We start from the raw sequence: 13943 nt of genomic DNA on the forward strand, positions 1-13943 counted from the left end.
TAACTAACCCAACTCTAAAGTATCCCTTATACAGCTATTACAAAGAAAATAATAAAAATAATAACACTACTTCTTGAGCCAGGTCCTAGGCCCCTTTCAGTGTCCACAGCTTCTCGCTTCCTTTCTTAAGGCCCATCATGATCCTTCCTTAGGCCCACGTGCACTGACCCGTAAGCCCCTTTTTCCTCAAGACTTCTGTCTTCCAACACATTTATTTAAGTCTTCAGAAGAACCATAGAGTTTCTGTTGTGTTCCTCTCTACCCTTCACGCCACTGCCTGATTCTTTCTCTATCATTTTGGCGTGTCACAACTCTCTCGCCCATCTAAACACCTTGCCCATAAGGTGTAGGTAGGCGATGCAAAGCTGCATGTATGGCCCCCATGAGGCTTCCTCTAGGCCCTGACCTGACTAGCAAACCAGAAGGTCCATGACGGGTATGTTCTTCACTTTCCTCAGTCTGCGGGTAAGAACTTCCTCTCGTTTCGGTTTTAAGATTCCATTTTTATCGACAGGTGGAAGTGTGGGAATGGTACTGACATGTGGTCCTAATTTATTTTTCATCTATGAGACGTGGAAAACGTCATGGATCTGAGCTAATGTGGGTAGTTGAAGGCGATATGCTACTTCGTTGACTCTTTAGACTACTCGAAAGGGGTCTATAGAATCGTGGTGAGAGTTTCAAACTTTGGTGGTGTCTAAGTGAAGACAGTGGAGCTTTAGGTAAGCCCAGTCTCCAATCTAAAATTGTTGTTCCTTTCACCCATTTGTCTGTATAACGTTTCATTCTTTTCTGAGATCTAACTAAATTGTGCTTCAGCAGGGTCCAAAGTTGATCTCGGTCGCGCAAGGTATTTTCTACTTCTTCTAGTCTTATTGTACATGATGTGTAGGTAGATAATTTAGGGGCCATGTAGCCATAGAGGGCTTGGAAGTGTGTAATTTTACTTGAGGCATGTTGACTTGAGTTGTAGTACCATTATGCTATAGCCACCCATTTAGACCATTCCTTCAGTCTGTCAGGGACATAGGATCTCAAATAGTTCTCCACCTATTTATTAACAGATTCGATTTGACCATCTATTTGAGGATGGTAAGTCGTGCTGAACGCTAACTCGACCCCTTGTAAGGTTAGAAGTTCCTGCCAAAATTCGCTAGTGAATGTAGGGTCTCTGTCATATATGATGGAATTAGGCATCCAATAGAGTTTAAAAATGTGTTTGAGGAAAAGTTAGGTTATGATCTTAGCAGTATATGGATGGATTATAGGAATGAAGTGAGAGTATTTGACAAACCTATCAACGACTACCCAAGGCATTAAAGTTACTAGAGTTAGGTAAGCCCTTAACAAAGTCCATGGTTATGTCAGTCTATGGTGTTGTGGATACTAGAAGTGGTTGGAGCAGCCCACTAAGAAGGGTGTTATCGATCTTGACAGTTTGACAAATGTCATAACCCTTTTGAAGTCTCTCACATCATATTTATGGCCAGGCCAGTAGAAATCTTTTTTTATTCTATATAAGGTTTTGTCAAAACCCAAGTGGCCCCCTAGGGGACTGCCATGCAGTAAATCCAGAAGTTTCTGAATGAAAGTGGAATTGGCAGGAATGTAGACTTTATTTTTGTAAAATAGTATCCCACTTTTGGCTATAGCGGTATGGTAACGGCGCTTGTTTGTGCTTCTCCTATAGATCATTGATCCTATCATTTGTAGTATATAATGCCATAATCTCTGTCATCCAGTCTCAATTTGGGACAAAAATTAAAGACAACATCATTTCAGATTCAACCTCTTGTCTAGATAAGGCATCAGCCACTAAGTTTTATTTACCCTTATTGTATTTGACTATGAAGTCATAGCTCATAAGCTTGGAGATCCATTTTTGTTGCATGACAGTTCATACCCTCTGATCTAGCAAGAATTTCAGGCCGTAGTGATCTGTTTCGATAACAAAAGGTTGGCCCCAGAGGTAATGGCACCACTTTTGAACTGCAGAAACAATGGCCAAAAATTCATTTTCATAAGGAGAAAGCCTTAAGGCCCTTTCCTTCAAGGCTTGACTAGAAAATGCTATATTGCTTGCATAAGTACTACCCCAATAGCCTCCCTAAAAGCATCACATTCAATGACAAAGGGCTTCTGAAAATTTGGTAGAGCCAGGACAAAGGGTTTTGTCATTGTTGTTTTAAACTTGTCAAATGCCTCTTGAGTTGCCTCGTCCCAAGCAAAATTTTCATTTTTAAGCAAATTTGTCAGTTTAGCAACTATAGCTCCATACCCTTTCACAAATATTTTGTAGTAGTTCGTGAGACCTAAAAAACCTCTTAGGGCTTTGAGAGACTTTAGTGGTGGCCAACTCAGCATGGCTTTGATCTTCTCGAGATCAGCTTTAACTTCATGGCCAGAAATCAAGTGGCCCAAATAGACAATTTCTGTGTAGCCAAAACTGCATTTACTCAGCTTAGCAAAGAGTTGGTTTTCCTTAGGATTTCAAAAGTTAGCTGCAGGTGGTAGACATGGGTCTCCTTATCCCTGCTATAGATCAAAATATCGTAAAAAAACAAAAAAAAAAAAATAAAACAAACTTTCTTAGGTAAGGTTTAAAAATCTGGTTCTTCAAACTCTGGAATGTTGAATGGGCATTGATGAGGCTGAAAGGCATAACCAGCAATTCATAGTGCCTCTCATGTGTTATGAATGCATTTTTTGGAATGTCTTTAGGTTTGACTCGAATTTAATGATATCCCGACTTTAGATCAAGTTTAAAAAATACCTTGTCTTTCACGAGAATAGGATACTTGTCTTTCACTGTGACATTATTTAAGGCATGGTAATCAACACATAAACGTCACGTGCTATCAGTCTTCCTCACCAACAAAACAGGTGAGGAATAAGGGATTTGACTGGGTCTAATTACACCTGATTCCAGCAACTCCTTTATAATTTTTTCTATTTCATTTTTTTGAAAATAAGGATAAAAGTATGATCTAATAGAAACTGGTTGAGTACCAGGTTGTAGGGGTATATGGTGGTCATGGGATCTAGTTAGTGGAATGCCAGAGGGAAGGGCAAATATGTTAGGATAATTGTCAAGAAGTTGTTGTATGGGTTTAGGAGTTATGATTTACGTACTGGTTGGAGGGTTATGTTCTATTAGTTGAAGCATGACCTTTTTGTTTTCCAACTTATTTGCTCTATTGATTGCCCCATCTTCCATCAATGTACTATCTCTCAGCCCTCTTAAGATGACAACATTTTGGTTGTAAGTAAACTGAGTAATGAGTTTATAAGACTTTCATAGAATAGATCCTAGCCCTTGCAACCACTGCACCCCGAGCACTATATCACAACCTGCTAGCATCAACAAGTACAAGTCCACAATGAGGTTAGTGTCTTGGATAGTCACTTGTAAGTCTTTAATTTTCTCTTCACTTTGAACTTGGCCATTAGCCACTTTCACTCACACTTTCTCATTAGTTAACACTTTAAGTGAAATTTCAGATAGTATTGTTGGATCTAAGAAGTTTTGAGTACTCCCTATATCAATAAGAATAATGATTGTTTGATTGCCTATTTTTCCCACCACTCTCATAGTTTTAGGGTTCAAGAACCCTATAATAGCATGCAATGAAATTTATGGATTATCCCTAAAAATAAATTGTTGTTTAGAGCAGATCTAGTCATTTTCTTGACCAGGGTCAACTCCTAGTGCCACCACTTCATCCTCTATTTCTTCAATCAAATACAGCTTTGGGTTTGGGCATTTGTGACTAGGGGCCCATTTGGAGTTACAGTAATAGCAGAGACCTTTATTTATGCTCTCTTTCATTTGACTTTGGCTAATTTTGTGGACTGGTACTATGACTTTGGGTTGGTTTTCTAGTTGTCTATGGTTTGAGGGGGTTGGGGAAATTTAAGGTATGCTGGTTCAGGATGATGAGAAGATAGATATCTGTATGGTAGTTTTTTATGGAGAGACATATTCTCTTCTTGAATTTTTGCAAGCCCATAAGCCGTGATCAGATTATGAGGATTGAACATTCTCACTGTCAACCTTATATCATCCCTAAGGCCACTGAGAAAACAACTTAGCTTGTATGTCTCAGATAACCCATGCAGCCTATTGGATAAGACTTTAAAATTAGCTTTGTATTCCTCAACACTGCCCAACTGTCATAATTTAGTCAGTTGTTCCATTGGACCATCATAGCTATTAGGACCAAATCTGACTAACAAAGCTTAAACAAATTCATCCCACCCCGATACACCCCTAGATTCATCTAGGTTTTGAAACCAAGTTGCTTTTCCTTCCATGCAAAATGACACCAAACAGAGTCTGTGTTGTGGAAGAGTATTATGAAATGTGAAAAACTGGTTTACCTTGTATAACCATCCATGGGGATCATCCCCTTGGAACACAGGAAACTCCAATCTGATGGATCTTGGTTGGATCTCACTAGTGTGAGGTATGACTTGTTGCCTGTTATTGTCATTGTTACTAGAAGATCCTCCTGACAAGGCTTTGTTAACATTGTGTAGATCTGCGACCATGGTGGAAAATTGCTGCATCATAGTCTCCATTTGGCGTCGCATGGTCATCTCCATCCCGATGGTGCTAAACTGACTTTCAATGTTTTTGATATAGTTTTCTGTATTTTTTTGAAGAGACGTGAGACTTTCATGTAAATCCTTCAAATGAGTACATTCAGAAATTTTAAGGCAGCAAATGAGCTCTGGATACCACTTGTAATAGTCTAGATTTAAAAAACAAAATTAAAGAGACAAACATAAGGATAAGAGCAAATGTATTTATTAGAAAATGATAGCAAAAACGCTCTTTGAGGGGAGCTCCTCTAAACAATCAAACAGTGAAAAATGATCAAGGTTTCAGATGATTCTCCAGATTAATACTTGGTTAGATATACTAGTAAGGCATGTTTGGAGTATGTGATAAGATATAAAATTTTTATCCCATCTTATCATTATAATTTTTTCAAATTTTTATATAAAATATAAAAAGTAACTCAATTTTTTCAAATCTCAATTCAACTTTTTTAAATCTCAAAATAATAATAATATTTTAAAATAATATTTTAAAATTTCATTTAAAACTAAAAATTCTTATCTCACTTACCATACTTACCTTTAAAATATCCCTTAGTACCAACTATTATAAAGAAAATAACAAAAACAAAAACACTATTTCTTGAGCCAGGCCTAGGCCCCTTTCGCTGTCCCAGCTTCTCCCTTCCTTTCTTAAGGCCCGTTACGATCCTTCTTTAGGTCCACGTGCACTGACCCGTAAGCCCTTTTATATTTTGAAAAATGTTACACAATCTTCTATCTTCTCTACACCATATTTTTATATAATTTTAAAATATTTTAATGTTTATTTTGAGTTTATTGTTTTTAAATTAATTCAATTTTTTTATTTATTATTTATATATTAAATATTTGATAAAAAAATAATAAAAATTAAAAAAAGTATGATATATGAAAGTTGGAAATGCTGGAGCTCCCGCTGGGAGCTCCCGCTGGAGCTCTAGTGTATTTTATCACGTGTATTTTTTAATTCTTTTTTTATATAGATGTTTTTAATAATTTTAAATATTTTTAAAAAATTAAAAAATTTATAATATTTTTAAATAATACTTACTTAATCATGAAGTAAAATATAAAATATTTTTTTATAATTTTTTATTTTACTTTGTGATTAAGAAAATATTTTTTAATAATTTTTTTTTTACTTATTAATTAAAAAAGTATTTTTAATGATGTTCTAAATTTATTTTATTTTTTAAAAAATATTAAAAGATATTAAAAAAATTATATAAAAAATAACTTAAAAAAAAGTACATATAATATATGCTACAGCCCCAAGGTAGCATGAAAGTTATGTAAATACTAAAAAGTTGTGTAGATGTATTGTAATATTTTTCCTCGAGTCTTCTGCCTTCAACACATCCGTTTCACAGAAGAACCCTGGAGGCTGGAGTTGCTGTTGTGTTCCTCTCTACCCTTCACGCCGCCGCCTGGTTCTTCTTCTACCGTTTCGGCGTGTCACAGGAGGGGCCAGAATGAATAGAGAACTACTTCGTCGTCGGCTCGAATCCTGCAAGTGCAGGTCTTCCTCTCTCGAAGAAGTTGTGGATCTTCTCCGTTCAACCTACCGAGACTACCAACGAATCAAGAAGCAGCCTTTTACTACTTTTGTCCGCAAGACCTTGAAGTCACTCTCTCAGGAATCGCCCTCTCCGAAGCAATTGAACAAAAGGAAGAAGCGGCAAGTAAAGCTCCCCTCCCCTTCGACTCCAGGCCGGACCGAAGAGGAGTACGATGATGAAGGAGAGGAAGAAGTTGAAGGCAGTCGAACTATTGCTTCTCGGACGAAGAAGCGGAGGATGCTGAGTGGGAACCACCATCAGACGTCTGATGATCCGTCGGAGGAGTCGGAATCGAGTTCGGACGGTGGAGATGGGGCTGTGTCCACTTCGGAGGACGCGGTTTACGGAGAGAAGATGGAACCCCCGCAGTTTGACGTGACGAAATCGAGTCTGCTCGCTGCCTATAAGGAATTAAGCGGCGCGGCGGTGAAGAGGCCGGAAAAGACCGCGGTGGAGGAGAATGTGGAGCTGGAGGTTGACAGCAAAAAGGCCAATAGAATCGAGTTGGTGGACGGGGGTAGAGGAGGGCAGGAGAGGGTGGGGACTGAGTTGCCCACGCGAAGGGATGGTGGCGTTGAGGTGGTGAAGGGGGAGGAGGGACCGAGGTTTAGGGATTTGGGAGGGATGGAGGGGGTTCTGGAGGAGTTGAAGATGGAAGTGATCGTGCCCTTGTACCATCCGCAGTTGCCCCGCTGGCTCGGGGTACGGCCTATGGCCGGGATTTTGTTGCATGGCCCGCCCGGCTGCGGGAAGACCAAGCTAGCTCATGCCATCGCCAATGAGACTGGGGTTCCGTTTTACAAGATTTCGGCTACTGAGGTCGTCTCTGGTGTCTCTGGTACCTCTCCCTTTTCATCGAAATTCTTTAATTATACACTTTGAGTTGATTACCAGTTATTATCGTTGTTAATATGAGAATATTTTTAGAATTGCCCGGCTGTTTGAGATTTTTTTTATAAAAAATATATTTTTCTGCCTTTGGCTATATCCTTTGATGGTTTAGCTATTTGTTGTCGTAAATTAGAAGACTAGAAGTTCTATAACTCCCTCTCTCTAATTGATGAATATTTAAGGTGCTTCGGAAGAGAATATTCGAGTCCTCTTCTCTAAAGCATACAGGACTGCACCATCAATTGTTTTCATTGACGAAATTGATGCAATTGCCTCTAAAAGAGAAAATCTACAACGAGAGATGGAGCGAAGAATAGTGACACAGTTGATGACTTGCATGGATGAATCTCATAGACTTGTATATCCGTCAGATGCTAATTCAAACTCAGAAAGTTCTGATCAGAGACCTGGATATGTTCTTGTAATTGGTGCAACCAATAGGCCTGATGCTGTTGACTCTGCACTGAGGAGGCCTGGACGATTTGATCGTGAGATTGTCCTAGGTGTTCCAGATGAAAATGGAAGGGCTGGGATTCTTACCGTGATTACACGCAATCTTAGACTGGAGGGTTCATTTGATCTTCTGAAAATAGCCAGGTCTACACCTGGTTTTGTTGGGGCTGATTTAGCAGCCCTTGCTAACAAGGCGGGTAACCTTGCCATGAAGAGAATTATTGATGAAAGAAAGTCTCATCTATCGAAGGATTCTATAAATGAAGAATATACGGAAGATTGGTGGAGGCAACCATGGTTGCCTGAAGAGATGGAAAAACTTACCATCACAATGGCTGATTTTGAGGTGCCCTCAACTTCTTTCTATCTCCATTTTTCTTTCACACACATGCCCTGGTTAATTCATATTTGGCCCTGCCTTTCTTTGCTTTTAATTTTCGTACTTATCCATCATCTGTTATGTCTCTTTACTCTTAAGTTTTAAGTGCACAAGACAAACATGTGGACGCAAATATCGTTGTTATTATTGCTGTTTTTCCTTTCGTCATCTTCTCCCCTTTTTATGTGATTTACGTACACTGTCATGATGTATTTCTACATTTTGGGCCTTTGGCAGTCAACATTGGTATCCTTATAACCCACCCGTGGGTAGCCCAAGTGGTAAGGGCGAACTTGTGTGCATGAGCCCCATGCCATAGGTTCGATTCCCCTTGGGATTAAACTGCGATTTAAGTGGGAGGCCATGGCGGTGGGTTGTTGTACTAGTCTCACCGGGGGTTTAGGTTACATGGGCGAGTCCTAAGGGCTTTGCCGTGCGGTGGTTCTTCCGTCATAAAAAAAAAAAGATTGGTATCCTTATGGTTTTTCTTATGTTGAAGCCCCTTGCATTCTATAAAATGTAAATAAAATTCTGCTGTTTTGTCGTTTTTACTGATTTTCTTAAATGACGATTGCAATTGCTTCTATGTGGTGTTTTCCAGGAAGCAGTTAGAATGGTTCAACCCTCATCGAGAAGGGAAGGATTCTCTGCTATTCCTAATGTAAAGTGGGAAGATGTTGGCGGGCTTGATTTCTTAAGAAAGGAGTTTGACCGTTATATAGTTAGGCGTATAAAATTTCCAGAGGTTTATGAGGTATTTATAATTTTTTTTTTATCAGTAAGACGATTTTATTCATTGAATGAAATGGGTGAAGCCCATGTACACAGGACGTATACAAAAGAAAACACCTAAGTACATTCTATAAAGTAGAAAGCGAGAACAAAAAATCATGAGTTGAAGCTCCATTAATCACTATAGCAAAAAACCATTGCAATAAAGAGTACACGAAGAAATTTTGAATTTCCTCCAAGCTCACCTCCTTATCAAACAACGCTCGTTCCTTTCCCACCCAATGCACCACATAAAACACAAAGGAACCATCTTCCACACAATATCCACTTGAGGGCAACTATGTAGCCCATTCCAACACGCAATCGGATCCACAACTTTCAAAGGCATCACCCAAGCCAACCCAACTCTACTAAAAACTCCATCCCACAAAGCCTTTGCCACCTCACAAAAGTAGATGATCCTCAGATTCCCCATGCTTCTTACACATAAAACACCACTCCATAACACTTGTAAAAAAAAACCACTCCATAACTATAAAGCCACGCATCCTCAAGTTATCGATCATCAAAATGTTCCCAAGTGATGCTGTCCATATAAAAAAAGTGACTTTGGAAGGCACATGAGACTTCCAAATACGCTTCCAAGGGAAAGGAGGATTTTGCTGAAGAGTCAACACCTTATAATATGACCAAACTGAAAACTTTTCACTTCCTGCGGGCTTCCACAATATTCTATCCCTCTCATTACCCCCAATACCCAGGGAATATAGAAAGCTGAAAAAATCTGAAACATCATCAAGTTCCCAATCCTTTACAGCTCTAATTGAACGAACATCCCAATGCAAGGATCCAATAGAATGGACTAACAAATCAGCAACAGATGCGTGCTGATCAGCTACCACACGGAAAATAGCCAGGAACACCCTATAAAGGGTCCGATCACAACACCAATCATCAAACCAAAAACAGATCCTTGAACCCTCTCCAACAGCATAATTAACATTTTTAACATATTTATAATTATTGACCCTGCTCTTTCTCAACTACCCCTTTCTCTCTCTGTGTGCGTAGAAGCAGTTTTCATTGACAGTTGAAATAGAAATAAGTATAACTCTTCAAAAGGAGGAAGGTGATCATATGTATTTCTCTATGTATGTGTGGATGTTTGTATTGCAGACAAAAAGATGGATATAGCTTTTAGTTAGCTTCTACTATTATTGCCCCACTAAATTATGTTGGCTGAGTCATTTGGGAAAGATTTTAAGGTATTACATAGTTAGCTACCCAATAGCTCAAATGTAGACGAACAACACAGCTCCATTGCAGGAATTTTGCCACGTGACAGGTCTGGAGATTATCAAGAGAGTGATTTCATTACAAAAGCTTTAAGTTCTGCTTTTGTTTCTTGAATTGGAATACTAAGAGTAATGTTAGAAAGAGTGTTTATTATTAGAAGGATTACTGACTTGGCCAACTGGGGTTGTTTGTGATGAAGACCAGGTAGGATTTGTTGAAGTGTCTTTTTTCCAGGTTAGGTCCACTTGCAGTCATGCCAAAGATACACTTTTCTCAATAGAAACTTAAATTTCCTTTAGATAATGAGGCCATCTAGTCCCTTTAGGGACATCGATAAAATTGGAATGATACATATAAGATTAGCATGGCCCCTGCGCAAGGATGACATGCACAAATCAAGAAATGGTCCTAATTTTACCGATAAAAAAAAAATAATGACACCACCTATGCTCTTTTGTTTCTCACATTGAAGCTCCACTACTTTTATCCTTAAGGTCCATTAAATTTGAATCCCTGCTGCAGTTTACGCAACTTCTTCCTGAAGTTGCATTTTCTTTTTGAAGAGTTTTCCTTGAAGGCATTATAGGTTCACTCTAAATGGCCGATCATGTCCTGAAATTATTTGCATCTTCAGGGATTTGGCATGGACTTAGAGACAGGTTTTTTGCTCTATGGGCCTCCAGGTTGTGGTAAAACACTGATTGCCAAGGCTGTAGCTAATGAGGCAGGAGCCAACTTCATTCACATCAAGGTCAGCCTCTTTGATTTTCCATTTCCTTTCATCTGTGCATATATGGTTTTGAATTTTATTCTGACAATGATGTTTAGTTCATTGTGCTTTATTAAAACAATAAATGCATTTCTACCCTTTTTTTTTCTTTGCTTAATTTTTGCATTCAAATCCTTATTAAGATGGTCATTTTTTTTTCTCTTTTTTGTTGCAAATATGGTTAGGGCCCTGAACTTTTGAATAAATATGTTGGGGAAAGTGAGCTGGCAGTTCGGACATTATTCAGTCGTGCAAGGACATGTTCGCCATGCGTACTTTTCTTTGATGAGGTTTGCAGTTCTCTCTGCATTAAATGTTTACGGTTCCTGTCATGTGCTTGCTATTTTAAAAATGTTGTATGATTTTCACCAAGTTTGGATGGCGAAGATGGAATGACTGGTTTGTTCATATTTTTCCCCCAAAGCTCTCTCTCTCATCTCTTGACTCATTCTCCCACGTTGCTACCGCATTGCTAATGCTACCTCCTTAACCTGAGATGTCATTGGCCCATTACCCTTGCTGCTGTCTGTCTCTCAGCAGTTAAGATGGCATTATGCTACCTATTTTTATCAATTTTAACGACCAGATCTTAACGAGAGAGTAATTGAAAGCTACCTTGTGATATAAACACCAAGCAACCAAAGTTGTCATTTTTTAAAATGCATCTATGAGAGTAAGAGTGGGGTTAAGATCTTATGAAGCAACTTTGTTGCATGTTTGTTTGTGTGTGTGTGTGAGAGAGAGAGAGAGAGAGAGAGAGAGAGAGAGAGAGAGAGAGAGAGAGAGAGAGTGGAGAGGAGAGGAGAGGAGATTTTCATTATTAGTGTTTGATTCCTTGACAATCATTTCACATAATTGTGTATGTGAAAAACTCTCGTCTAATGGAATTGAAGAGTTAAAATTTATTGACCCTCAAAGTAGTTTCTTCAATCAGCGCTTTGGCTCCTTCAACTGTAAAGGCCTTAAGTTTCTCTAGAAGAGAAGGTTGAAGTAGATAGTTCCTGGGGCTCTCTCTGGATATTGTAAAAACCAAGTCGTGTTTTCAGCACTAGATGGCATCATATATAAGCTTTGTAACATCAAAACAGAAATCACAGCATCACTCTTCTGTTCTACAGCTTCATAGAATGACATGTATCTCCCTGAATGTATGAAGTTTACTTTGTTCTGTCATTTTTTGATGAGAAGTGCTACAGCCACAAATAAATCCCACAAAAGTAAATCAACAAATTGACATAGCTTCATATAATACGTTACATCTACTTTACAATAAAAGTAATTTTACAATCTAACGTACCTCGTCAAGCTACGTCAGCTTGTGAGTTTACTTTTGTGGGATCTCTTTGTGACCAAAGTATTTATCTTTTTTATTTATCAATACTTTGTATGCACCTATTGAATATTACTTAATGTAGAATATGCCTGAAGCAGATGCCAGTGAATTGGGTTGTTCTGCACTTGGGCATTGAATGAGAAGCAATATTAAATGGCTTCAGAGATGTATGCTGAGTGGTCGTTGAACATTTGGTTACCTCTCTGCATCATTTTGCTAGCTTTTCTTTCGATACCATATTGATAAAATGCAATGGATCAAATCAGTTGTAAGGTTGTGTTTAAAAGTAACAGCTCGATCATGTTGCAGAGAACATGGTTTTCAACATAGGTGTCTTGATTAGGACTTCTATTCATCATATGTTTTTTAATCGTACATGTGGTAATTAAATTTGCAAATTTGATTCCCCCCCCCCCCCCCCCAAAAAAAAAAAAAAAAAATGATTTGTAGGTGGATGCATTGACAACAAAGCGTGGCAAAGAAGGTGGATGGGTTGTTGAGAGACTACTGAACCAGGTCTATTAATCTCCAGAGATAGCCTGAACAAAATCTTCCTGCCCTATTTGATGTTTTCGTGTTTGGCAATTTCTATTCCAATATTGATAAAATGAATCAATTCTTACAACTGCAGTTACTCATAGAGTTGGATGGTGCAGAGCAACGGAGGGGGATTTTTGTCATCGGTGCAACAAATAGGTAAAACTCATTGTTTGCAGTCTTCAATGTGCCCTGATAATGAATGCCTTACTAATTCCTTCCAGTTGGCATTTCTGTTGGCAGACCTGAGGTGATGGACCATGCCCTCTTACGGCCTGGTAGGTTCGGTAAACTTCTTTATGTTCCTTTGCCCAGTGCAAATGAGCGTGGACTGATCTTAAAAGCTCTTGGGAGGAAGAAGCCTATTGATGCCAATGTGGATTTGAATGCGATTGGGCAAATGGAGGCTTGCGAGAATTTGAGTGGAGCTGATCTTGCTGCACTGGTTTGTATAATGCTGGATAGATTTTTTCTTATATGAAGTCAAACTGATCTCTCTCTAGTTTCTCTCTCTAGTTGTATGTGTGTGCACATTTTTTGGGGTAGTGGGGGGCGGTGTAGGTTTCTTGCATATAAATTTTTACTGCTAACAGATGAATGAAGCTGCAATGGTTGCTCTTGAGGAGAGACTCTCAACCGAGAGCATTTCAGATGCAACTTCGTGGACCATCAAGGCAATACATTTTGAACGGGCACTGAGTACAATCTCTCCTTCTGTTTCAGACGAGGTACGAATCGGTCTGTTTAATCATGTCTAGTGCAAGGATGCTTGAATTCTATGATAAACCGGTACATTTTTCCTACTCTTAACATCTCTTCCATTTGGGGAGCAGCAAAAACAATACTACAAGATTTTGTCCGAGAGCTTAAAAGCGGCATGAGAAGAATCATTGTCCGACTTTGTACAGTGACATGGCTGAGGATGCGACAGTCATAACTCAATCAGAACTTTTGTATACAAAAGAAGTCAGTTTCGATGCTAAAAGTAGCTAATGTTCTTCTCATTGTTTTTTACCATTTTCTTTTGCTGTAAATCTCGAAGAAAGTACATGCATTGCGCAGTCCCCCCAACATGGGGGAAGAAATTTTGTGCTGATGGAGGCTCCAGAAACTTGTTGAGGCGAGTTATTTCTAATCTAAGTAACGAATGAAATTCCTCTGGTTTGGTGTTTTTGTTTTATTTATTTTGTGCTTTTGTGAAATTGGGGTCTGCCTGAGGCCCTGCATATTAAGGAATCCTCTCCTTTACGGGGTCTGCCTATATGTTAAAGTAAAAAAGAAAGAAAAGGAAAGGAAAAAAAAGAAAGAGTTGCGTGCCACCACCTGATTTATATTGCCAAAGCTCATTTATGCATATGATACTGCAAAGAGTTTCTTTCTATAATGAAT

At 38.8% G+C, this 13943-nt stretch overlaps 1 protein-coding gene and 1 non-coding gene across 2 annotated transcripts; both read left to right on the top strand.

The window, feature by feature from the left end:
- The first annotated feature begins 5927 nt into the window (after positions 1-5927).
- LOC109002289 (cell division control protein 48 homolog C-like) lies at positions 5928-13732 on the top strand. Its single transcript, XM_018979967.2, has 10 exons — positions 5928-7002; positions 7238-7854; positions 8489-8641; positions 10550-10666; positions 10870-10974; positions 12468-12533; positions 12649-12713; positions 12798-12999; positions 13148-13282; positions 13388-13732. Exons 1-10 carry the CDS (start codon positions 6078-6080, stop codon positions 13433-13435), a joined length of 2433 nt encoding a protein of 810 aa, XP_018835512.1. The 5' UTR covers positions 5928-6077; the 3' UTR covers positions 13436-13732.
- On the top strand, positions 10231-10332 carry LOC118344925. Its single transcript, XR_004798654.1, has one exon. It is a non-coding gene; the product is annotated as a U6 spliceosomal RNA (small nuclear RNA).
- Positions 13733-13943: the final 211 nt, after the last annotated feature.

The sequence above is a fragment of the Juglans regia genome, chromosome 16 (genome assembly GCF_001411555.2).
Source record: "Juglans regia cultivar Chandler chromosome 16, Walnut 2.0, whole genome shotgun sequence".
Classification (NCBI taxonomy): Eukaryota; Viridiplantae; Streptophyta; class Magnoliopsida; order Fagales; family Juglandaceae; genus Juglans; species Juglans regia.

What these genes read in the sequence shown, in the direction of transcription:
- LOC109002289 (XM_018979967.2), top strand. Translation starts at nt 6,078, where the DNA reads ATGAATAGAGAACTACTTCGTCGTCGGCTCGAATCCTGCAAGTGCAGG. An exon ending in GCGTACTTTTCTTTGATGAG is followed by an intron (nt 10,975 to 12,467) that starts GTTTGCAGTTCT and finishes AATGATTTGTAG; the next exon opens with GTGGATGCATTGACAACAAA. An exon ending in GAGCTGATCTTGCTGCACTG is followed by an intron (nt 13,000 to 13,147) that starts GTTTGTATAATG and finishes TACTGCTAACAG; the next exon opens with ATGAATGAAGCTGCAATGGT.